Source organism: Tachypleus tridentatus, chromosome 7 (assembly GCF_004210375.1).
Source record: "Tachypleus tridentatus isolate NWPU-2018 chromosome 7, ASM421037v1, whole genome shotgun sequence".
NCBI lineage: Eukaryota > Metazoa > Arthropoda > Merostomata > Xiphosura > Limulidae > Tachypleus > Tachypleus tridentatus.
The window spans coordinates 6,766,234-6,792,276 of record NC_134831.1 but is presented as its reverse complement, the minus strand read 5'-3'; the positions used below and the strand labels follow the sequence as shown (position 1 = coordinate 6,792,276).

Sequence of the window (26,043 nt, the reverse complement as noted above, 5' to 3'; positions counted from 1 at the left end):
GTATTAAACGTGTTTATGGTGGTTATACATACCTACTAGAGGTATTAAACGTGTTTATGGTGGTTATACATACCTATTAGAGGTATTAAACGTGTTTATGGTGGTTATACATACCTACTAGAGGTATTAAACGTGTTTATGGTGGTTATACATACCTATTAAAGGTATTAAACGTGTTTATGGTGGTTATACATACCTACTAGAGGTATTAAACGTGTTTATGGTGGTTATACATACCTATTAGAGGTATTAAACGTGTTTATGGTGGTTATACATACCTATTAGAGGTATTAAACGTGTTTATGGTGGTTATACATACCTACTAGAGGTATTAAACGTGTTTATGGTGGTTATACATACCTATTAAAGGTATTAAACGTGTTTATGGTGGTTATACATACCTATTAAAGGTATTAAACGTGTTTATGGTGGTTATACATACCTACTAGAGGTATTAAACGTGTTTATGGTGGTTATACATACCTATTAGAGGTATTAAACGCGTTTATGGTGGCTATACATACCTATTAGAGGTATTAAACGTGTTTATGGTGGTTATACATACCTATGTTTTATGTATGTAAATAAAACGAAACATTATTTTCTTTCTTTTTTCTAATTCATTTCACTTTTGGTGATCCTGTGTAATAACCGTTCAGTACGTTGGTTAAACTGAAATTGTTAAAAAATAGATTAAAATAGATTTACAAAGACAGGTCACGAACAATGCACTTAGAACAATCCTCAGATATTAATTTGTCAAATGATAAATAATTGTTCGATGTATAAATCTTACCTTTCGTCATCATAAGAGAACTATCCATTTTAAATATTAACACATTCAAACTAGTATTTGGTTTAGAACTGTCCATTTTAAATATTTTATATAATAACACATTTAAACAAGTGTTTAGTTAGCACTATCCACATTAAATACTTTAATATTAACACATTTAAACAAGTGTTTAGTTAGAACTATCCACTTGAAATAATTTAGATATTAACACATTTAAACTAGTGTTTAGTTAAAACTGCTCACTTGAAATACTCTAGATATTAACACATTTAAACAAGTGTTTAGTTGGAACTATCCACTTGAAAAACCTTAAATAATAACACCTTTAAACCAATGTTTAGTGTTCCAAAATGATTTGTCTGAACTAGGGTAATACTGACTCTTTTGTTGGAAAGCAAATACAAGCCCTCGTGCTATTCACATCTGAATTTTACTGAACTATATTGGTTTGTTGTTATTTATCGTAATACAACATGATTCACCACCATCTAAATACTATAATATTCTACTCTATATTCAGCATAACTTTCCCAAGTGAAAGAACAATAAATTGAAAGAAAACGTCCTATATTGATTGAAGTTTGGGTCTTAGATATTCGACGATAGTTTGACTTGCAAACCCTATTATATGATTTATGATTAAGACCTATGATGCCGATAAAGTAGAATGAAATCAAGTTATGACTTGTAGGTAATCAAAGATGTTTCCAAGTAAACTTTAACTTTGTGTTGTTGTTGATTTACTTAATTCAAAACTAGACAATAGGCTACATGTACCTGTCTACTGCGGGGAATCGAACGTTGGATTTTAGTGTTGCAAGTCTATAAACTTAAATCACTGGGGACTTGACGTATATTATAATTAAAGCAGCAACCATATTTTCACATGTCTTTCATGAATTTTGTTTTCATTCAGATTAATAATACCAATAGCTTTTTCTTAATATTATTATTACTGTCGGCTGGATATGGCATATGAAAGAAGACGGGTGTTTCTTCGCAGAATTTTAAGAGAAATCACAAAGAATTTGGTTCTTTGAATGAGTTTCACTCTTGTTAATAATCTACAAAATTTAATAAGTTTATTAAAGGAGTGGTTGAAAAATAGAGTGTTAAAATTGGAGGTGTTGTATGCCAGAGACGTTTAAATGAGTCATGATTTAAAGTACTGGTTTTACAATCAAGACTTTATAAGCATAATATTCTTGTTTACAACCAGAACTGGTTAAAATATTGGGTTTACAACCAGAACTGGTTAAAATATTGGGTTTGCAACCAGAACTGGTTAAAATATTGGGTTTACAACCAGGAATTGTTAAAAATTCTGAGTCCCTAATCGAAAATATTTTATTAAATTTTCCTCGAAAAAAATAAGTTGGACTCCGTATAACACAGGCTTCACAGGTGTTCATTTTGAAAAGACCTGGCATGGCCAGGTGGTTAAGGCATTCGACTCGTAATCCGAGGGTTGCGGGTTCGAATCCCCGTCACACCAAACATGCTCGCCCTTTCAGCCGTAGGAGCGTTATAAATTTACGGTCAATCCCACTATTCGTTGGAAAAAGAGTAGCTCAAGAGTTGGCAGTGGGTGGTGATGACTAGCTGCCTTCCCTCTAGTCTTACACTGCTAAATTAGAGACGGCTAGCTCAGATAGCCCTCGCGTAGCTTTGCGCAAAATTCCAAAACAAACATTTTGGAAAGTTTAGAGTGGAAATTTTATCAGTAGATTTATCTGATTTGTAACTATATAATCTTCAAACAGATAATAATTCTAACATAGAGTTTTTATTGGTCAGTCTTCACAAAATCTCCACCAGATATGAAAATAAAACATGACTGCCTAGTTCTGGTTGGAATACACACGCAGAGATGTAAATATATATACATTTAATATAACATGTATAATAATAGTACAATAATACATTTTTAACAGCAGTTACATCTGGATTCAAAACTGTTCAATTATTATTAATTACCTTGATGTAGTCTTTTTTTGTGTGTGCCTTTTACAGGATAAGTAAAAGGGCTTGGTGTAAAGAAGATCCAAGCACGTGCCATCCAGGACCAAATGAAACAATGGACGTGAGTTAGTGATTTTAATCAGTAATGTTTCAATTTTATTCTTACTAAAGTATCAGTTACCTACGATACGGATAACTATCAGGCCATGCCTGGGCAGCACGAATTAAAACGTAAATTTACAAATGTTTTATCATAGATTATAATTCCGAAAAATATCGTCGACTTAAGAAAACATATTAGTTTCTGATATTGGTTTTAAAATATTATTCTTTGTGTAAAGCACTAAAATTATAAGTAAAATATCAGAGACATTGTACATACACCGCTACTTTCGTCCTACCCCTACAGATATCTTTCCTCTGAAGATGTATTAAAACTTCCTTCCCAACTGTTTAGGCCCCTCATCGCCAGATGGTTAAGTCACTCGAGTCGTACTCTGAGGATCGCGTTTTCAAATCCCCGTCATACCAAATATGCTCGCCTTTTAAGCCGTGGGATTGTTATAAGTGGCCGTCAATCCCATTATTCGTTGGTGAAAGAGTAGCCCAAGAGTTATTGGTGGGTGATAATGACTAGCTGCCTTCCCTCTAGTATTACACTGTTAAATTAGGGACATCTAGCGCAGATAGCCCTCGAGTAGCTTTGTGCGAAATTTAATAACCAAACTCAACTGCTTATATTACAGACCAAAATTAACGTAATCGTTATCGTGCCAGGCTGCTGAACGTAAGGTCTAAGGTTCCGGTTTTTTATAACTGAGAACGCTTTCTGTACTTTTAGTCAATCCAATTAAACGGTTAACAGTAGCTATGTAGATGGCAGGTGCTTCTTATTGGCTTCTTTTTATCATTGTGCTGACGCACTAGTTGAAAAAATGGAAGATTTTAGGAGAAACTTACTTTATAGATGGTGTATATTCGAGTTATACACTGCTGGTCAAAATCTTAAGGCCAACAAATATAAAGGAAAAATATGCATTTTGCGTCGTTAGACTCAACTACTTATTTGAGTCGAGCTTCGAAAGATGAAAATAACAAAAGGGAAAATAAAAATAAAACCTTTTTTTAGCATTTAATAGGGAAAATGTGAACACTATGAAATTAGCCTAAATACTAGCTGGTCAAAAGTTTAAAACCACACTGAAACGAAGCGTTAATCGGTAAACACGTAACGAAATTTAGTCATTAGTGTTGTCAACATCTCCCACTGACATCTCTTGTGTTACAATTGGTAAAAACATGGCAAAGGATAAAATGCTGACAGAGTTTAAACGTGACAGAATTATCGAGCTGCAAAAGCAAGGTCTCTCTTAACGTGCCATCGCTGGTGAGATTGGGCGTAGTAAAACTGCTGTTGCAAATTTCTTAAAAGACCCTGAGGATTACGGAACGAGAATTTCAAGTGGTCGGCCCAAGAAAATTTCGCCGGCGTTGAGCAGGAGGATTTGACGAGTTCTCCAGCTAGACACCAGCCGATCGTCGAACCAGATTACGGTCCTTACGAACGCACAATGCAGCTCAAGAACAATGAGACACATCTACGAGAGAAAGGCTTTAAAAACCGTAAACATCTTCAAAGGCCACGCCTCCTTCCACACCACGAAACAGCTCGGTTAAACTTTGCTGAGAAGCACCAAACATGGGACGTAGAAAAATGGAAGAAGGTTTTGTTCTTTGATGAGAAAAAATTTAACCTGGATAGTCCAGATGGCTTCCTACGTTACTGGCACGATAAGGATATCCCACCGGAAACATTTTCTTCATGACACAGTGGAGGAGGTTCCATCATGATCTGGGGTGCTTTCTCCTTCCATGGAACAATGGAACTTCAGGTTATACAGGGGCGTCAAACAGCAGCTGGCTACATTAGCATGTTGGAGAGAGCATCCTTATTGACTTGAGGCCCTCGCTTGTGTGGAAATGACTGGATCTTTCAGCAGGACAATGCTGCAATCCACAATGCTCGCAGGACAAAGGACTTTTTCATGGCGAATAACGTGATTCTTTTGGACCATCCAGCGTTTTCGCCCGAACTGAACCCCGTTGAAAATGTTTGGGGGTGGATGGAAAGGGAAGTTTATAGAAGTGGACATGAATTTCAAACAGTGCATGATCTTCGTGAAACCATCTTCACCACATGGAATAACATTCCAGCTAGCCTTCTGTAAACGCTTATATCGACCATGCCAAAGAGAATGTTTGAAGTTAATCGCAAATACGGCCGTGCAACTCACTCCTGAGACTTCTTGTTGGGCATTTCCTACCCCGTTTAGGACTTATTTTTGGTATGGTAATAAACTTTTGACCAGCTAGTATTTAGGCTAATTTCATAGCATTCACATTTTCCCTGTTAAATGTTAAAAAAGGTTTTTATTTTGACTTTCCCTTTTCTTATTTTCATCTTTCGAAGCTCTACTCAAATAAGTGGTTGAGTCTAACAACGCAAAATACATATTTCTTTTATGTTCAGTGGCCTTAAGATTTTGACCAGCAGTGTATATTGTATTGGTTTGTGTTTGTGTTTTTTTTTATAGCAAAGCCACGTCGGGCTATCTGCTGAGCTCACCGAGGGGAATTGAATCCCTGATTTTGCGTTGTAAATCCGAAGACATACCGCTGTACTAAAGGGGGCTGTATCGTATTGGACGACGAAATTATTTAAACTTTCTTTTATCCTAGGTTGATAACCAGGTTAATTTATAATAAAAATAGGATACTGTGTTACTGTGTGACTTGTTATTCTGGGTGCTAAATTGTTTATTTGAAATCCATAAAACTTTCATTTATATTTTCTGTATCGTATGTAAGACAGAAACTAAAAAAAAATATTTTTTATTCACTTTGTAATGAAAGAGTATATATAACTGTGTACGGAAAATAATTTATTTTAACACATAAATAATCGATTGTGCATCTAGGTGTCTGTGAAGTGAACATCTGGTTCATTATAAAATGTGTTAATATTCATCATGACCGGAATACTCCATAGACCAAAACAAAAACAAGTTAATAGATGTGGGTAAGGTATACGATTTTCCAATCTAATGATACTGTTGCGTGCACTTCGAATTTTGTTTGTTAGATGTTTTAAGTGCAAAAAAAAAATCACACTGAGTAAACTACGTTCTACTCACCGCGAATATTGAATCCACGATTTTTTATTGTTAGTAGCTCTAAAGCTGACCATCGACTCACTACGATTCCACAATATAAGGTAACTCTTTCGAAGAGACCCGTTGATAAACGTCATTAGGCAGGGGTAGAGACCCCAAACCATTTCATCTGTTGTGCTTAAACCATCTTCTTCTTCATGTGTCAAATCTGCGGCAGACATCGACGACCATGGCATGCCAGACTTCTCTGTTGTCAATCCTCCTTATCAACTAGATGTTGCTGATTCAGTTCTTGGTGACATAGTTATTGAGGCTGTCGATATATTTAGTTCTTTGACGCCCTCTGCTTTTTCTCCCTTATATTTTTCCACATAGCATCTGTTTCTCTATCCCATTCTTCCTACAGATGTGTCCTAGAAATTCCATTTGTCCCTTTCTTATAGTTTTCATGAGGGACCTTTTGTATCCTGCCAGTTCCATGACTTCCACATTTGCTTAAACCATAATTCACACTAAATCAGGGCCGTGAGCGGAAATTTAAAATTCCTCGATAAACACATGCACACACATCTTATATATACAAATCGTTCTAACACACACACACATATATAAGCTGTACTAATACAAATATATTATATAAAACCGTACTAATACACATATGTAAACCGTGCTAATGCATATATATATATATAAAAACCGCACTAATACACGTATGTATATATAAACTGTAATAACAGTATGTAACAAAATGTTTAATTTTCTTGTTCCTGGGCAGAAAGTGTTATTTCCTAATTGCTTATGCCTAAAGTAAATGGAAAAGACCTATTTTTCTTTTCAAACTTTGCTTTTGTTACCTGGGAGCGTATAACAAAAACATGATAGGAGACTATATTTAGGAGCTGATACGTGAAAACGATTTACATTACAGTAACAAATCTCGAAAAACCACTCACTTCTAAACGTTTTTGTATAACTTTAGTATAAATACATGTAAATCTTGATTTATATGTTGTTTTATTCAGACCTTATGTAAATAAAAATGTCCAAATTTGTCCGTTTTTTCATAGAAAATAGGTTAATTTCTAAATTTCATTATCCAGGTCACAAAAACAAAGTTTGAAGGGAATAATGACCATTTTCTGTACTTTTACAACATAAGCAATTAAGAAATAACACATACTATCCAGGAACAAAATTTGTGTTACATAACGTAATAAACACACACAAATATATATATATATGTGTGTACATCAAAAGTGCTAATATAAACACATCTAGTCAACGTAGAAATGAAACATTGAAAATATACAGCTTATAACAGTTTGTAGCAACATACATATAAATTTAATGGATATATTTATATACACTCATATGTATTTAGAATATATAGTTTATAAATTACACTTAGGACAAGGTTCTACACGATCAATAGAATAAACAGCGTGAAAGTAGAAACAGTTGTGACTACAAGTTAAACATAATGACGTCGCATTAATGGACAATATTTCTTGTAATCAATAATCAATCAGTAACAGGCGTGCAGCAATAAGATCCAGGATTCGATTCCCCATGCTTGTCTCGCCCTTTCAGCCGTGGGGGCGTTATAATGGTATGATCAATCCCACTATTTGTTGTTGAAATAGTAGCCCAAGAGTTGTCCGTGGGTGGTGATGAGAGGTTGCCTTCCCTCCAGTCTTACAGTGCGAAATTAGGAACGGATAGCGCAGATAGCCCTCGAGTAGTTTTGCGCGAAATTAAAAAAACAAAATAAAACCCATGCTTGTCGGAGAGTAGTTGGTCTATTGTGTAGTTTTGCGCGAAATTCAAAACAAACAAGTCGTTGATTTATGACGTATTCAAACTGAGTTGGAATGGCTCTTTATACTTTTTACTACCTGTTTATTTTAGCGCAAAGCTACACAATAGACCAACTACTCTCCGACAAGCATGGGTTTTATTTTGTTTTTTAATTTTTCTTTTAATTTTGTTCCTGGATAGTATGTGTTATTTCTTAATTGCTTATGTTGTAAAAGTACAGAAAATGGTCATTATTCCCTTCAAACTTTGTTTTTGTGACCTGGATAATGAAATTTTGAAATTAATCTATTTTCTATGAAAAAACGGACAAATTTGGACATTTTTATTTACATAAGGTCTGAATAAAACAACATATAAATCAAGATTTACATGTATTTATACTAAAGTTATACAAAAACGTTTAGAAGTGAGTGGTTTTTCGAGATTTGTTACTGTAATGTAAATCGTTTTCACGTATCAGCTCCTAAATATAGTCTCCTATCATGTTTTTGTTATACGCTCCCAGGTAACAAAAGCAAAGTTTGAAAAGAAAAATAGGTCTTTTCCATTTACTTTAGGCATAAGCAATTAGGAAATAACACTTTCTGCCCAGGAACAAGAAAATTAAACATTTTGTTACATACTGTTATTACAGTTTATATATACATACGTGTATTAGTGCGGTTTTATATATATATATATAAAACTGCACGAGAACTGTCTGCGCTAGCCGTCCCTAATTTAGCAGTGAAAGACTAGAGGGAAGGCAGCTAGTCATCATCCCCTACCGCCAACTCTTGGGCTACTCTTTTACTAACTGTTAGACTGTAATGTCCTACAACTGAGAGCGCGCGCATATTTTGTTGGATGGGGATTCGAACCTTCGATTCTCAGTTTCCTAATCCAGCGTCCTAATCACCCGGTGTTGTTAATTACTAGAACATTTCGTACGTATTTTGTTCTTTAAGGACTACACAGATAGACTGGAATATCTCTACAGTAAATTAAGCAAAGAATCCCGGGTTCGACTTGGAATACAGAAAAGAAATATTATCTTAAAATGTGACTATGAGGGAGATGAAGAAGTGGACTGCATGGACAAGTGAGTTTAGTATTATTACATGAGTGTGTATTACAGTGTTATTACATTAGCGTGTATTACAGTATTCCACTTAGATTTAACTTAAACATTCATGTGATGCTATCAAAATACTAACATATATATATTAGTATATATTGTTATATACTATATAACATATTGTATTGTGTATCTGTATGGTAAAGTAATATTATATATATGTTTGTGTGTGTGTGTGTGTATATGGCAAAGTAATATTATATATATATATATATGTATATATGTATTTGGTAAAGTAATATGATATATATATATACACTGCTGGCCAAAATCTTAAGGCCAATGAACATAAAGAAAAAATATGCATTTTGCGTTGTTAGACTCAACCACTTATTTGAGTGGAGCTTCGAAAGATGAAAATAAGAAAAGGAAAAATAAAAATAAAAAACTTTTCAGCATTTAACAGGGAAAATGTGAACACTATGAAATTAGCCTAAATATTAGCTGGTCAAAAGTTTAATACCATACTGAAACGAAGCGTTAATCGGTAAACACATAATGAAATTTAGTCATTTGTGTTCAAGCATTAGCGTTGTCAACATCTCCCACTGACATCTCTTGTGTTACAATTGGTAAAAATATGACAAAGGCTAAAACGTTGACAGAGTTTGAATGAAGCAGAATTATCGAGCTGCAAAAGCAAGGTCTCTCTCAATGTGCCATTGCTGGTGAGATTGGGCGTAGTAAAACTGCTGTTGCAAATTTCTTAAAAGACCCTGAGAATTACGGAACGAGAATTTCAAGTGGTCGGCCCAAGAAAATTTCGCCGGCGTTGAGCAGGAGGATTCGACGAGTTCTCCAGCTAGACACCAGCCGATCGTCGAACCAGATTACGGTCCTTACGAACGCACAATGCAGCTCAAGAACAATGAGACGGCATCTACGAGAGAAAGGCTTTAAAAACCGTAAACATCTTCAAAGGCCACGCCTCCTTCCACACCACGAAACAGCTCGGTTAAACTTTGCTGAGAAGCACCAAACATGGGACGTAGAAAAATGGAAGAAGGTTTTGTTCTTTGATGAGAAAAATGTAACCTGGATAGTCCAGATGGCTTCCTACGTTACTGGCACGATAAGGATATCCCACCGGAAACATTTTCTTCATGACACAGTGGAGGAGGTTCCATCATGATCTGGGGTGCTTTCTCCTTCCATGGAACAATGGAACTTCAGGTTATACAGGGGCGTCAAACAGCAGCTGGCTACATTAGCATGTTGGAGAGAGCATCCTTATTGACTTGAGGCCCTCGCTTGTGTGGAAATGACTGGATCTTTCAGCAGGACAATGCTGCAATCCACAATGCTCGCAGGACAAAGGACTTTTTCATGGCGAATAACGTGATTCTTTTGGACCATCCAGCGTTTTCGCCCGAACTGAACCCCGTTGAAAATGTTTGGGGGTGGATGGAAAGGGAAGTTTATAGAAATGAACGTCAATTCCAAACAGTGCATGATTTTCGTGAAGCCATCTTCACCACTTGGAATAACATTCCAGCCAGCCTTCGGTAAACGCTTATATCGACCATGCCAAAGCGAATGTTTGAAGTTATTCGCAATAACGGCCGTGCAACTCACTACTGAGACCTCTTATTAGGCATTTCTTACTTTATTTAGAACTTACTTTGGGTATGGTCTTAAAATTTTGACCAGCTAGTATTTAGGCTAATTTCATAGTGTTCATATTTTCCCTATTAAATGCTAAAAATGTTTTTTTTAATCTCCCCTTTTCTTATTTTCATCTTTCGAAGCTCTACTCAAATAAGTGGTTGAGTCTAACAACGTACAATACATATTTTTTCTTTATGCTCATTGGCCTTAAGATTTTGACCAGCAGTGTATACATGTGTGTGTGTGTGTATACGTGTATTTGGTAAAGGTATGTATTAAAGATGTGGCTTTATTTCATCTTTCCCCCATACTTTCAAATATCTATTATAATTCTGTTGTTTTTTTTTTACATTGGAGCTTTTCGAGTGATATATTTTAAAATCTGCCTATTGAAAGTGGTGAACATAAATATTCTTATTTGTTAGACTTTCTCATATTGTTTTTAAACTGTGAGAAACTCGTAATATTATAGAAAAAAGTGAAAGGTGAATTTTTACAGGATTTGTACAGTTTTGGACATGCGCAGAGTAGTGCATAAGTACTATAAGTATTTGAGTGAAGTACCTTGGAAAATGACAGTTATTCAATCAAATTTCACTGTGTTCTTTTGGATATTGTTCCGAGTTTAACCGGGTTAAAAAGGAATAGCTACAAATAACTTCATTATCTGAATCATTATTTTGCAATTTTTTGTGTGTATGTGTGTCTTCTTAACTGGCGAACCACTTGACCGATTGTTACCAAAACTGGGAAGTACGCTGAAGGCCTAATGGGAAGTGACTCAATGGTACAGTTTTTGGATATCATCCATACAGTGTTACCTCCTAGGTTCTACGACTTTCACCTATTTACATGTATCTTGGAACCCTTAGCTGATTGCCTCTATCAAGTACAAATGTGTTTATTACTGGGTTGAGGAATAATTCGTGAGCGTTTTTTCAAGTGAAAAAATACATTCATAAATGAAACGCTTTCGCAAAATATTTCATGTCATTTGGTAGATAATGTTTTGCTCTAATAGATGGTGTGCTTGATTTTCATATGTCTTTAATTTTTGCTTTCATTTTCAGCTTATTAAAGGGAATGTCAAGTGGACAAAATCGAGCATTTTCGACACCATCTGCTTTTCGCATTTAATTTCTTGCAATTTCGTTTAAAACAATGCATGCTATATACCTAGGTATTACATGAAATAAAGTATCATAATAAATGTTTTGGGTGTAATGTGTTCATGCATTGAAGTATTGTATAGTCTTGCATGTAATGCTTGAATGAAATTATTTAAAAACGCTCACGAATTATTCCTCAACCTAATATTTGACTCATTAAATTATTTCTGTAATTACGGTCTTACGCTTATTACTTCTCCTGTTCTGGATGTAATTTATGCTTCGCGTAATTATTAATATCAACACACTAGCAAATAGCGAAGTGTGCGATAATTACGAATTTTATGGCAGGAATATCTTTCTCCTTAACTAGAAATGAACGAGTGAATCTTGTTAAAAGTTTTGAACGTTAAAACAAAATTAATAAATATAAATATATATTATTGTAGCTTTCAGAAAATGTTTGCAATATATGAATATACATTTAAATTTTTATCTGCTGCTTTCTTCCAACCCCTGGCCTCATCAGCATAACTCAACTCTTCGATTTCCATAACGGCAATTGTTACACTGCTAACGCCATCTGGGGAGAACCTTCTAAAACCGGATTTGTCGCCACTCATTGGAATCCCAAAAATTCAGATCCGTGTGGTAAGTTTTATATTTGATGGCCCTGAACGTATAGAGCTCGTGTAATCTATCTTAACGTTTTCTAGATCTTAATAAATTGAAATTTTGAGTACCTGGATTTTTTTTGTTTTTAATAAGACGCTTACTTCAAAATTACACTTCAAAAAAAACAACAACAACAACAAAACAACTAAATGACACAGCGGCAAGTCTGTAGAATTATTACGCCAAACAAAGGATTTCGATATAATGTGATGGGCACAGCTCAAACGGCCCTTAACATAGCTCTGTGCTCAACTACAAACAAATCTTAAAACGTTAAAATATTTGGCTGCTGAAATAAATAGTGATTCTGTTGTTTTTTTCTAAATGTAAATCTTGTTGTGTAATGAAACTTAATGTGGCGTAGAGAGCGTGACTTTAAGTTATTAGTGCTCAATTAAGAAAAGATTGAAAAATATATTAGTATTTGCAGAAAGGTTTTCCTTAATTTCATATTGTATCTCCATGACGTCTAATATTAAGTTTGTGTTAGGTTTGAGTACGTGGTTCTAGGCTTGTAATAAAAACAACTATAGCATGTCAACTGTCGTGTAAAGGAATTTCTTTATTTGTCTTGTTATTTCCTTATTTATAAAGATATAGTTCTTACTTCTTTAGAACATATATATACTCTATAATAATATTTTACTAAATTTCTCATGATTTCACGAGTTTTACTGCTCGTTGAAAAAATGCTTTATAAATACATTTAATTTTTGATTGAATTTATAGTTAAAAAATCTAGGATCATTAATTTTACTATGAAAAATCTGAGACAATTGACTTCACTATTCAAAATCTGAGTTTTATTTTCGCTATTCAAGATCTAAGATAATTTTTTGACTATTCAAGATTTGAGATAATTGATTTCACAATTCAGAATCTGAAACCATTGACTTCACTATTCAAAATCTAAGATGATTTATTTCACTAATCAAAATTTGGAGCCATAAATTCCACTATTTAAAAAAACGTTGATCTAATTTACTTTACTAATCAAAATCTGAAATCAACTAAGAGACTTCAGTACTTTGCTAAATCCAAGCACTTAGTAACTTGTAAGTTATTATTGAAAATGTATTTGTTCCGAGAAAATGTTGTTTCGAGTTTTTTTTTTTTTTAAGGATAACTGGAATATTAACGCAGTAAAACAAATGTTACATTTATGTACGTCTTTTCTTGTCTGAGAACAAGTAGTCAATTTAAATATTTCATATTTTTACGCATAATCAGTTCCAAACTCTAAGATCGGGTTTTAATACCCGCGGTGCACAGAGCAATAAGCCATTGTGTACCTTTGTGCTTAACAACTAAAAATAGGATCATTATATTTCTGGCATAGCAATTAAATAGCTGAGCAATTCTCAGAGCTTGTAACGCTAAAAAAATCGAGTTTTGATACCCGTGGTGAGTATAGCACAAATAGTCACTTTTATAGATTTGCGCTTAACAACAACAATCAATATATTCGATACTTAACAATAATATTGGGTTGAGGAATAATTCGTGAGCGTTTTTTCAAGTTAAAAAAATATATTCATAAATGAAACGCTTTCGCAAAATATTTCATGTCATTTGGTAGATAATTTTTTGCTCTAATAGATGGTGTGTTTGATTTTCATATGTCTTTAATTTTTGCTTCATTTTCAGCTCATTAAATGGAATGTCAAGTGGACAAAATCGAGCATTTTCGACACCATCTGCTTTTCGCATTTAATTTCTTGCAATTTCGTTTAAAACAATGCATACTATATACCTAGGTATTACATGAAATAAAGTATCATAATAAATGTTTTGGGTGTAATGTGTTCATGCATTGAAGTATTGTATAGTCTTGCATGTAATGCTTGAATGAAATTATTTAAAAATGCTCACGAATTATTCCTCAATCTAATAAAAGGTAGCCACTAAAATATATTGTTTACCGTGCTTAGTTCCTACTGAGCTAATATCGACTACATAAAGGGAAATTGTGAATAAAGTTTCTTTAAAATTAATAATTCTTATAGTGTTTCGTGTCTCATGATAAATTATATTAATATTATGTAAAGGAACAGTAAAGTTATATCTTTTAGTTACCAAACTAGCTAACCTCTTGCTGTCTTAATAAAAATAAAATTAACATGAAACTTATAATAGATTTTTTATAACCACTGTTCAACTTTTCTCTAACATTTAATGCCCTCTATGTCATTATAAATAAATTATTATTTCAGAGATAAAATTGTACGTAAACATGGAAGCGAACGACTACACTCCCATGGATTCAACTGTAAGACTAAACTTCATTTTGCACTCCCCTTATATCATTCCCAAGACTAACCACCAAGCTATGGAGTTTTTACCTGGATTTCGCTACAAAATGAGAATTGATAAGGTTAGTTTTAAGATATACTTGAGAAGATGACAATGATATTCTGAGAAATATTCCCCAAAATGTTTTCCTATTTTACTCATGTTTTCTTGTCTTTTCTAAGGAAATCTCTTAACATATACTACACTTAATTTATTATTCTTCAGTTGTGGTTTCCAAGGAAATTACTAATATATACTAAGCCTAAGATTGTTATTGTTTAGTTTTTGTTTCTTATGAAATCTGTTATATACTAGGCTTAAGACTTGTTTAGTTGTGGAATGATCAGCATAAAACAATTACCTAATAATTGGAGCTTTATTTTTGAATATATTTACAAAGACACAATATGTCCTCAAATGCAAAAACTAAATGACTTTATAACGGTGATTGTAATCTTGTTTTAATTATTCTTATATTCTATTGTGCAGCGATAAGGTTAAATAAATTCTCACTTGCTTCTTTGTCTTTCTTTTTAGTTTCTAACGTCGTAACCAGTTGTTAGAATAAGAGTCGAAGACTGTGGTAATGTTATGAAAATAATAAATCTTAAGTTTGCTTTAAAAAAAATACTTTCATGGGTTATATATTCACCCAAAGTATTCAGTAATAAGTAACCCATGGCGCTTAATAAATGCGTTTTAGCCTCATTCATGTGAGAGCCCCCAGTGGCTCAGCGGTACGTCTGCGGACTTACAACGCTCAAAACCGGGTTTCGATATCCGTGATGGGCAGAGCATAGATAGCCCATTGTGTAGCTTTGTGCTTAATTAAAAAAAAAACCAACAAAAACATTCATGTGAGAAGGTGGCGTGTGTCTATTTTCTTACAACAAAAGCAACATTGAGCTATCTGCTAAGTTCACCGATAGTAATAGAACCCTTGATTTTAGCGTTGTAAATCCGTAGACTCACCGCTATGCTAGAGGGGAACAGAAGGTGGCGATCCAGTTGGAAAGGAAAGAAAAACATATTGTACTTTTGAAACTTATTTTTTCCTAATAATGTTTAAATATCTGTGAGAATGACATACTAAAATACTATCATTAGCTTTTTGAAAATCGTTTTTCTATTGACGAAACAATACGTGCTTGTGACGAGTCTTCGGAAGGATTATAAAAGACGTCAGGTGACAAGAGTTAACAACTTATTTATAATGTACTTTCTCATCCTAATTACAAAATAACTATACATTCACAAAGTAAACATCATGATCTCAACTCATTAAAAATATATTACAATTTGAGTTGAAAACTAACCCTGAAATAAATACATTTGTAGGCCTTAAATAAGAACTATATTCTCGTGTTGTAATGCAATACTTTATACACTTACGATCGTTATAAATATGCTACGTTTATTTTTACATGGCAAGGTGGATAGAGCGTTTGACTCGTAATCTGCAGGTCGCGGGTTCGAAACGTCGTCTAACCAAATACTCTCGCCTTTTCAGCCCTGATGGCGTTATAATGTTACAGTCAGTTTGTTGTAAGAGTAATGCATAAGTCGACGGTGGGTGATATTGACTAGCTGCCTTCCCTTTAGTCTATCATTGCTAAATTAGGAACGACTAGTGCAATTAGCTTTCATGCAGTTTTGCGCGAAATTAAAAGTAAACCAAAACAAATCTTTTAATAATTACTTTTGATAGATTATTTCAAGGGAATCTATCTGTTAAGACCGCCCCCCAGTGGCACAGCGGTATGCCTGTGAACTTACAACACTAGAATCCGGATTTCGATACCTGTGGTGGGCAGAGCACATATAGCCCATTGTGTAGCTTTGTGCTTAATTTAAGACCATTTTCACTGACTCTTTGTAGTTGTTGTTTTTTCATTCTGAGGATTTTGAAAGAAATTTTATATCTTAAAAGTTTAATCACAATGTATTTTGATCGGTTGATTGGATTACCTAAGTAATTTATGGTGTCTGTTTTTTAGAAAATCTTCCGCTTTCTACCTCCTCCATACAAGACTGCGTGCTTTGATTACAGTTCCTTGAAGGAGAAAAGAATGAATGCTACAATGACAGAAGAGGTATATGTATTTAATAACCTAACCATATGTTATTAAACAAACAAGAATATATGTAGTAAATCATTTACTAAATTGGTGAATCTTAATGTCCAATATAAACCCGTATCATATAAAAATAATTTCCAATGACAAACAAAAATGGCATAATTTTTAATGGAATGCACACTAATTTAGTAGTCAGTTAATTGATTTTAATTAATAGTAGATTGTATTATTATGGTTTTACGTGTTCATAAATATATTATGAAATTCTAGAATCAGTTTCGTATTATTTAAGTGGTACGTATAAAATATTTATTAAAACTCAAGAAAAAGTTCGTTTTGGAGGAAATTTAGCTTTAAACTATTGGATTAAATTAAAAACGTTTGTTAACCAATCAACGTGTATTCCTAACGCTCCACAGAAGCAAACATTCCAATCATAATTGTAGTCCCCGTCACACCAAACATACTCGCTCTTTCTACCGTAGAGGCGTTATAATGGTTTGGCCAATCCCACTGTTCGTTGGTAAAAGACTAGCCCAATACTTGGCTGTGGGTGGTGATGACTAGCAGCCTTCTCTCTAGACTTACATTGTTAAATTAAGGGCGGATAGCGCAGATAGCCCTCGTGTAGTTGTGCGCGAAATTCAAGACCAAAGAAACTGTTATGAGACAGACACCCTAGTTTTCAGCAACGACAGAATAATACAACGGTCCTAAAAATAAAATATGTTTATCCGCTTCTTGGTGCAATAACGTTCTAGTAAACTGACAAACAACCATATATGAACGTAACGAGGCGTTTTTATTTTGGAAAACATACAATGTGTATTCTTCAAGTACGAATACTTCATTCGTTGTTCTGAAGCCCGAAGCTATACAATGGGCTATCTGCGCTATGCCCACCATGGGTATTGAAGCCTAGTTTTTAACTTTATATGCTTAGAGAATTATTTCTAAGCTACTGGGTCTCAGGTATGAAGAAGACAGACCAATGTTCTATCGAAATATGTAGTATGTTTTCCAAAATAAACCACTTTGTGACGTTAAGCTAATAAACCGTGATTTGTCATTGTACTATTGTATTATGGTCCGGCATGGCCAAGCTTGTTAAGGCATTCGACTCGTAATCCGAGGGTCGCGGGTTCGAATCCCGGTCGCACCAAAACATGCTCGCCCTTTCAGCCGTGGGGCGTTATAATGTTACGGTCAATCCCACTATTCGTTGGTAAAAGAGTAGCCCAATAGTTGGCGGTGGGTGGTGATGACTAGCTGCCTTCCCTCTAGTCTTACACTGCTAAACTAGGGATGGCTAGCGCAGATAGTTCTCGAGTAGCTTTGCGCGAAATTCAAAAACAAACAAACAAACTATTATATTAACACAATATGCTTCCTGACATGAGAATAACCCAAAGTCAGTAGTAACAGGATTTATAATTCAACCATTCTTTCAAACAGCAACGTTTCTCTGACTTACACTACTAAATTTGGGTTCGATTCCTCGCGGTGAACACATCAAAGTGGCTTTGCTTTACAACAAAGAAACAAATTAATCTATGCTGTGGAACTCGTACCTTTTTGTGATTTCTTATAAATTAAGTATAATTACTTTACTTAGGACTGTTTCGACGAATGTTTCTGGAATTCAAGCCTGCACGTCTGTGGCTGTACGAACGAAAGGCTAGGTGTTTTGTTAGGAGGAAAAGTCTGTGATGAAAATGGCAAGTTGTATGGATGTTTTGTGCTTTTCGCTCTTTGGATTGAAATAAAAATACTTCCTTTTCTCCTGTCGAGCAAGTAGATAAAGAAATTTACAAAGAAAGAATTGGATTGACTTTATGTTATTGAAACCGTGTACTGGGTTAACTTTATCTTGTCAGAAGTGGTGTTTCTCATCTGGTTTCAAGAAGATATTCTTGAAAATGGTGTTACGAGTTTATTTTATATTTTTGAAACCGATATTTTGAGTTCATTTTACCTTGTTAAAACCGACGTATCGCTTTTACTTTATGTTGTTGAAATCGATGCTTTTGGTTAACTTTATGTTCTTGAAATTGATGCTTTCGGTTGACTTACGTTATTGAAACTAATGTCTTTGGTTGACTTTATATCGTTGAAATTCATGTATCGGTTTGACTTTATATTCTTGAATCTAATGTTTTTTTTATTTATGTTGTTGAAACTAATGTTTATAATTGACTTTATTTTGTTGAAACTGATGCTTTTGGTTGACTTTATGTTGTTGAAACTAATGTGTTTTTTTATTTATGTTGTTGAAACTAATGTGTCTGTTTAACTTTACGTTGTTGAAATTAATGTTTTTGGTTGACTTTATTTTGTTGAAACTGATGCTTTTGGTTGACTATGTTGTTGAAACTGATGCTTTTGGTTGACTATGTTGTTGAAACTAATGTTTTTGGTTGACTATATGTTGTTGAAACTGATGTTTTTGTTTTAATTTATGTTGTTGAAACTGATGTATCTGTTTAACTTCATGTTGTTGAAATTAATGTTTTATGTTCTTGAAACTAATGTTTTTCGTTGACTTTATAAAGTTGTTGAAACTAATGTATCGGTTTGACTTTATGTTGTTGAAACTGATGCTTTTGATCGACTTTATGTTGTTAAAACTAATGTTTTTGAATGACTTTACGTTGTTGAAACTGATGTATTGGTTTGACTTTACGTTGTTAAAACTAATATTTTTGGTTGACTTTAGGTTGTTGAAACTAATGTATTGGTTTGTCTTTGTGATGTTGAAACAGCGCTTTTGGTTGACTTTATGTTGTTGAAACTAATGTTCATGGTTCACTTTATGTTGTTGAAACTGATGTATCGGTTTGACTTTCTGTTTTTGAAACCGATGCTTTCGGTTGACTTTATGTTGTTGAAACGAGTGTTTTTGATTGACTTTATGTTGTTGAAACTGATGTATTGGTTTGACTTTATATTGTTGAAAGTAATGCTTTTTGAATTTGTGTTGTTGAAACTGATGTATTGGTTTGACTTTATGTTGTTGAAAGTAATGCTTTTTGAATTTGTGTTGTTGAAACTGATGTATTGGTTTGACTTTATGTTGTTGAAAGTAATGCTTTTTGACTTTGTGTTGTTGAAACTGATGTATCGGGTTTATTTTTTATTATTCAAAGTAGTGTATCAGATTAACTTTATCAAGTTGAAAATGACGTATCAGGATGTCTCTGTTATGCTAATTGGGGTGAAAAGGGTTAAACGTTATCTAATTTCTTCAAGAGACCATATTCTTGTGGACTAATTTATTTAGACATAAATAACAAAAAATGAAATAAACTGTCTGAAAATGTGACGTTGGAGAAACAAATTTCGGCATTAATATCTTCTGAAGAAAAGGTGAGACTAAAAACAAAGTGAGACTAAAGACAACGTGAGACGAGAGACAAGATGAGATTAAAGAGAAGGTGAGATTGAAGACAAGGTGAGACTAAAGACAAAGTCAGATAAAAGACAAGGTGAGATTGGAGATAAAGTGAAACTAAAAACAGGGTGAGACTTAGGACGAAGTGAAACTGGAAACAAAATGAAACTAAAGACAAAATGAGACTGAAGGCAAGGTGAGACTAAAGATAAGGTGAGATTAAAGACAAAGTGAAACTAAAGATAAAATGAGACTTAAGACAAGGTGAGACTAAATAGAAGGTTAGACTGAAGACAAAGTGAAACTAAAGACAAGATGAGACTGAAATCAAGGTGAGACTAAAGATTAGGTAAGACTGAAGACAATATTAGGTCGGAGAGAAGGTGAGACTGAAGAGAAAGTAGGACTGAAGATAAAGTGAGACTAAAGACAAAGTGACACTAAAGACAAGGACAGACTAAAGAGAAAATTAAACTGAAGACAAGATGAAACTAAAGGCAAGATGAGATAAAAGACAAGGTGAGACTGAAGACAAGGTAATCTAAAGAGAAGGTGAGACTGAAGATAAAGTGAAACTAAAGGCAAGAAGATAAAGACAAAGACTAAACAAGGTAACTAAAGAGAAGGTGAGACTGAAGACAAAGTAAGACCGAAGACAAGGTGAGACTAAAGACAGTGTTAGGCCGAGGAGAAGAGACTAAAGACAAGGAGAGACTAAAGAGAAAAAATACACTGAAGAGAAGGTAAGACTTTAGACTAGGTAAGGCTAAAAAGAAGGTGAGACTGAAAACAAAGTGAGACAAAAGAAAAGATGAGACAGAAGGCAAGGTAAGACTGAAGACAAAGTGAAACAAAAGACAAAATGAGACTGGAAGCAATGTGAGACTAGAGATAAGGTGAGACTGAAGACAATGTTAGGCCGAAGAGAAGGTGAGACTAAAGACAAGGTAAGGCTGAAGATGAAGTGAGACTAAACACAAGGTGTGACTAAAAACAATATGAAACTAAATACAAAATGAGCCTGAAGACAGTGTAAGACTAAAGACATGGTGAGACTGAAAACAAGGTGAGACTAAAGACAAAAGATCAAGGTAAGACTAAAGAGAAGGTGAAACTGAAGACAAGATGAGACTGGTGACACGATGAGACTGAATAAAATGTGAGACTAAAGACAAGGTGAAACTGAAGTCATTGTTTGGCTAAAGACATGGTGAGACGAAAGAGAAGATACGAATCTGTTTAAACCAGTTTCTCCTATATAACGACTTCTCATAGTTTGTTCTCCAACTGCTACACACGATACTATGTTATTTTATGAGCATGTGTAAACTAACCCTTCAGTTTAAAAGTTTATTTTAAATTTATTCGTATCTTTACTCCAAGTTACATCTAAGTATATGTGTAAATAATTATAAGTTCGTCAAAACAAGTCGTTATCTGTATTATGCAGAATACTGTTTTCACTTTAAACGTATGACATGTTTGAACAAAACTGATTATTATCCAAACGTTTTTAACCAGTGTTTATATTTTGCAGACTGTTTAGATGAAGTTTACAAAAGACACTTTAATTCCTGCTTCTCGATGTGCCCGAAAGCTTGTAGGTAAGTTCCTATTTGGGATTGTTTACTTAATAATACTTTATATAAGCTATAAGTAGGATTATATTACATCACAATGGTAAAGGAAGAATATACGACGTCATCCTTAATTAATGTCTTTCGTATCGAATGTTATAAAAAAAATTGAAAACCCCCACAAACTTGTGTGTGTTAAAAACTTTATTGTTGTCAAAAGTGAATACTTTTAAATCGTAGCAACGGCAAGTTTTCCAAGTGAAGTGAATGTTTATCGTGTGAGACTAGTCGTAGATGACGTTGTTCTTTTACTTTCCAGTGAAGAGAACTACAGTATAACCAGTATGGACGTCCTTCCATGGCCATCTTTCAACCACGTACGTATTCAAAACACAAACATGACAATACTGAGTATATGCTAAACATATCCAAGTATTTGTTCCTTTATGATAGTGTAACGTATGAGTGAAAACTGTGATGATAATTATTAAAGTTTTCCCTTTTTCACTATCCCCTGCTGGTACACCGGTAAGTCTACGGATTTACAACTCTAAACTCAGGGATTCGACTCCCTTTGGTCGACTCAGCAGATGTGGTTTTGTTATAAGAAAATAAACACATACACACACTGACATTTTTAAATATTATTTTTTATGTTCAGTCATATAAAACAAATTGTATAGATCTTGTTCTATACTGTTGGTAAATATTCGTGCTTATTTTCTTTTGCTATATCAAATTTAGAACTTTATAAAAGACCTTTCTTTATTTCACTGAATAATTAAAGACAGACAATTATAGACAAATATTAAAATACCTAGATATTGATACTTCATTTTTTATACAGCAATATGAAGAGTTTCCCCAGGTTCACTTTGACAACATTACTCATGCCAGGTGAGAACCAGCCTTTGGTAAAAATTTCAATTATGACCTTTCTTGTAAATTGAGTAAACTTAACATATGTTAGTATGTAATTTGCCATATACTAATTTCTTTAACTAACCCTATATATGTCTCTGAACATTTTTAGGTTAGTTCTCAACATCTTTAGGTTGACATTTGATATATTATTTAGCATTTAACATCTTTACATTGAGTCTGGACATCTTTAAATGGGAATTGTTTATTTGTTAAGTTAGCTTGGATGAATACTGGATATCTTTAGATTAACATTGGGCATCTTAATGGACATTGAACATTTTTAAGTCAGCTCTGAACATTTTCTGATTAAACAGTTAAGTATTACAAAGTACATCAGATTTACTAAACAAAATTTGCAATTATTAATTACACTTTGTTCAGTTCAGTTGTTCTGTTTTTAAACGGTTATCATATATGACATGAAAGTATTAGGTTGTCCAGAAATAAATGTCATTTTTTAACTGCGAAGTTTGGAAAAGTATAAACCAGTGTTGTAAAACATGCTTTAATCAAAGTAAGCACCATTTCCTTCAACACACTTTTGCCAACATGTAACGATGCTGTTTATGCCCCTGATGTAGAAATCAGAGTCTCTGTGGTCAGTGAACTCCCTGAAAGTTTCTTCTGTAGCTGCTTGGTTTTGAGTTTATTGTTTAAAAAGTTGTCAAAGTGCTTGAAAAATGAAAACCTGTAGGTGAAAGGTCTGGGGAATAAGGTGGATGAGGCAGAACCTCGATTCCCAATTCGTTCAATGTTTAGAGCGTCATCCTTGACAGGTCTCATTGCATTGATTTTGTTGATCTTCAGTCAGCTCATGCAGAACCAACTTATTCAACTTTTTTGTTTTTCCAATCGCACTCAGGTGGTTGACATGCTTGTGCTTAACTTTTTTTGCAAGTTCACGTACTATTGTGTGAGGGTCTGTCTCAACTGCCTCTCTTAATGTGTTTTCATCTAAGGATGGCTTCCTTCCACGACCTTCGTGGTCTTCAAGACTTTCATCTCCATGTCGATACCTTTGGAACAAAGGCTGAAATTGTACATTCAGTAACAGATCCATGGCCGAATAGCGGGTTGATGTTCTGTGTAGTTTCGGTAGCTTTTCGTCAACAAGTTTGAAGTCGTAGAGGAAAAATCAGACGAAAGTCCTTCTTGTCCATGCTGTCTTGGGGTTTGCGAAGCTAAATCTGAGTAGAGTTGAAACAGCAGACAATTAAGACACCTTGTAAGTGAGAAACGTTGAATTAAACCAACCAACCAACCAATGATAAGTTACTTAGTATTCAGCTTCTAAATGTCATCGTGAAAATTTCAACATTTATTTTTGGACAACCTAATATACATACTGTAAAAAGTTTTATAATATAACGAAAATCAAAAGAATGCATTCTTTTAAACACCTACGCACTGACAGTATATTGCCTTCTAAGAAGTAAATAAAAACACACTCCAAAAAGAATGGAGCTTTATGTAATAAACAAACAATGGCTACAAAAAGATGATCTTAGTCTATCATGGTTCTGCTCTTTGCATATCTTAAGGTGGGTATATGGTTACACACCATATTTACAAGATCTGAAACTGTGGAGTCACTCCTAGATTATTGTTTTTATCTCTAGATATTTCTTTCTTGTTGGATGTTCCCCTAGGAACAATCAAGAGTGATCCAAACATAGTCGAAGAAGTTCATATCTAATCACTGACCTGTTTACGAAAGATTGGTTGATGGTTTGACTATTAGACCCTTGTTTTGTCACTGAAGATGAACGAACTAGAGCCTAAGAGTGCACGACATCGTCAGTTTGTCATATGTGGAGACAGTAGGTCTTTCCTTAGAACAATATATCACTTATCACTAAGTTGTGAGCGTCCAGATGCCCAAATGGCTACACCACATCGTAACAGGAACTCCACCGTCTCTTGTCGTGATTTGCAGACGGTTCAATGAAATTTTTTGGAACAAAAAGAAAATCCCTCCATTGTTTGGGAGTTGTGAAAATTTCAAGCTCACCAGAATATATGACAGTGTTCCTAAAGGCAGATTGTGTGGTAACGTGTGTGACGCACATTATAATCACATACTGTTAGTTTTGGCACCCGAACCACGTGGCTGTAACTACATCAGCACCTTATTCACTGAACACAGGAACATCGCAAATGACCTCTAGACAGTAGTATTAAAACCAACCTCTTGATAGCAATATTAGATATGATCTCTGGACAGCAGTCTTGTAAATGACCCGTGGGCAGTGGTATTGCCAGTAATCTGTGGACAAAAGTATTGCAAAGTATCGACCTTCAAAAATTTGACTCTTTGGATCGTTTCGTTCGTGACATCACTGTTTATATTCTTTAGTCTTTCCCAAACTGTATCTGAATTTATACGCAAGCATATTTGCATAGTACGTTATAAAGATGTTAGATTTTTTTTAGAAGTACAAATTTTTGATAAATTTAAGCTATAATAAATTGCTAGAAGAAAATTCAAAGAATGTTTTAAATTGGGAATGTGTTTATTTTTTTACTTTTTTTTTTTACATTTTGTTCTTTGAAGCGTACTGACGAATTCATTTCTTTTTCTGTAAAGATCGAGCCTGTTACGTTTGAGAATTTGGTATCCTCGGATGATAGAGACTACTTATTCTCATCAGCCTAAATACGAGGTAAAATAATGTAACGTACTTTTTCCATTCTTCTGTGATATATATATATTCTCACGTTAACAACATGATAAAATATATACTGAGAAGAAAGTCCTGTATATTTATTATTTCACTAACTGTGAGCTTGTTCTCACTAAAGAGATAGCCCCTTGTAATCGTGATATTAAAACTTTGTGACTGTAATAAAATACACTTTTCCCGGTCAAAAACATTTATTGTTTGGTAAATAAGGATGTGTGAAAATGAACGTGTAAAGTACACCCTTTTACCTGGCTCAATCCACTAACATACTGCCTTATATCTTTTCACGTGTCTCAATCCAATTACATCTTATTTTATATCCTTTTACTGATTCTGTCCAGTAACGTATTGTTCTTTCATCAGGGTATAGAGTTGTTTGGAGCCCTCGGAGGATACATTGGGCTGTGGTTAGGAGTCTCCTTGACTACACTGTACGACATCATGGTACCTCTGTGCGCTCGAGGACTCAGAGCCACGAATAACTTTTTGTTTCAAAAGTAATCGACTTATTCAACATTCAAGACAGTAACTCAACTGGTGCCCCTCACTCAGTGACGTCATTTACCTCCGGGTATTCTTCCTTTATCTGCCTCCAGATATTTCAGTTATTATTTAATTAAGAAGTTTTAGAAAGTTTCATAATGGATTATCTGTCATCCACGTAGATTTCAAGTTTAACGTATTTATAATTCTTTATAATTTTCTGTGTGTATCTCAGTACTACCTACAATCTTATTATGGAGATGTTGTGTGGGATAAATATATAGAAAACGAATGTTTGAGATTAACATGAATTACGTAGATTGTGGTCAATGCATACACAGCTGAATAAAATAAAT

General features: G+C 34.1%; 1 protein-coding gene across 3 annotated transcripts in view; it reads left to right on the top strand.

Annotated features, from left to right (window-relative positions):
- The window catches only part of LOC143255044 (epithelial sodium channel subunit beta-like), a 53,572-nt gene extending 27,542 nt beyond the window's left edge, over window positions 1-26,030 (top strand). For 2 of the 3 annotated variants that reach the window (XM_076510081.1, XM_076510082.1), the window contains exons 3-13: window positions 2,810-2,879; window positions 8,697-8,830; window positions 12,113-12,234; window positions 14,472-14,632; window positions 16,548-16,643; window positions 18,244-18,346; window positions 21,557-21,623; window positions 21,916-21,973; window positions 22,444-22,493; window positions 25,108-25,183; window positions 25,568-26,025. In XM_076510081.1, the coding sequence (XP_076366196.1) occupies window positions 2,874-2,879; window positions 8,697-8,830; window positions 12,113-12,234; window positions 14,472-14,632; window positions 16,548-16,643; window positions 18,244-18,346; window positions 21,557-21,623; window positions 21,916-21,973; window positions 22,444-22,493; window positions 25,108-25,183; window positions 25,568-25,705 (1,011 nt within the window). In that variant the 5' untranslated portion in view covers window positions 2,810-2,873 and the 3' untranslated portion in view covers window positions 25,706-26,025. Of the gene's footprint in view, window positions 1-2,809; window positions 2,880-8,696; window positions 8,831-12,112; window positions 12,235-14,471; window positions 14,633-16,547; window positions 16,644-18,243; window positions 18,347-21,556; window positions 21,624-21,915; window positions 21,974-22,443; window positions 22,494-25,107; window positions 25,184-25,567 lie in introns of all 3 variants that reach the window. The other variant, XM_076510080.1, reaches the window with a different exon arrangement.
- Window positions 26,031-26,043: the final 13 nt, after the last annotated feature.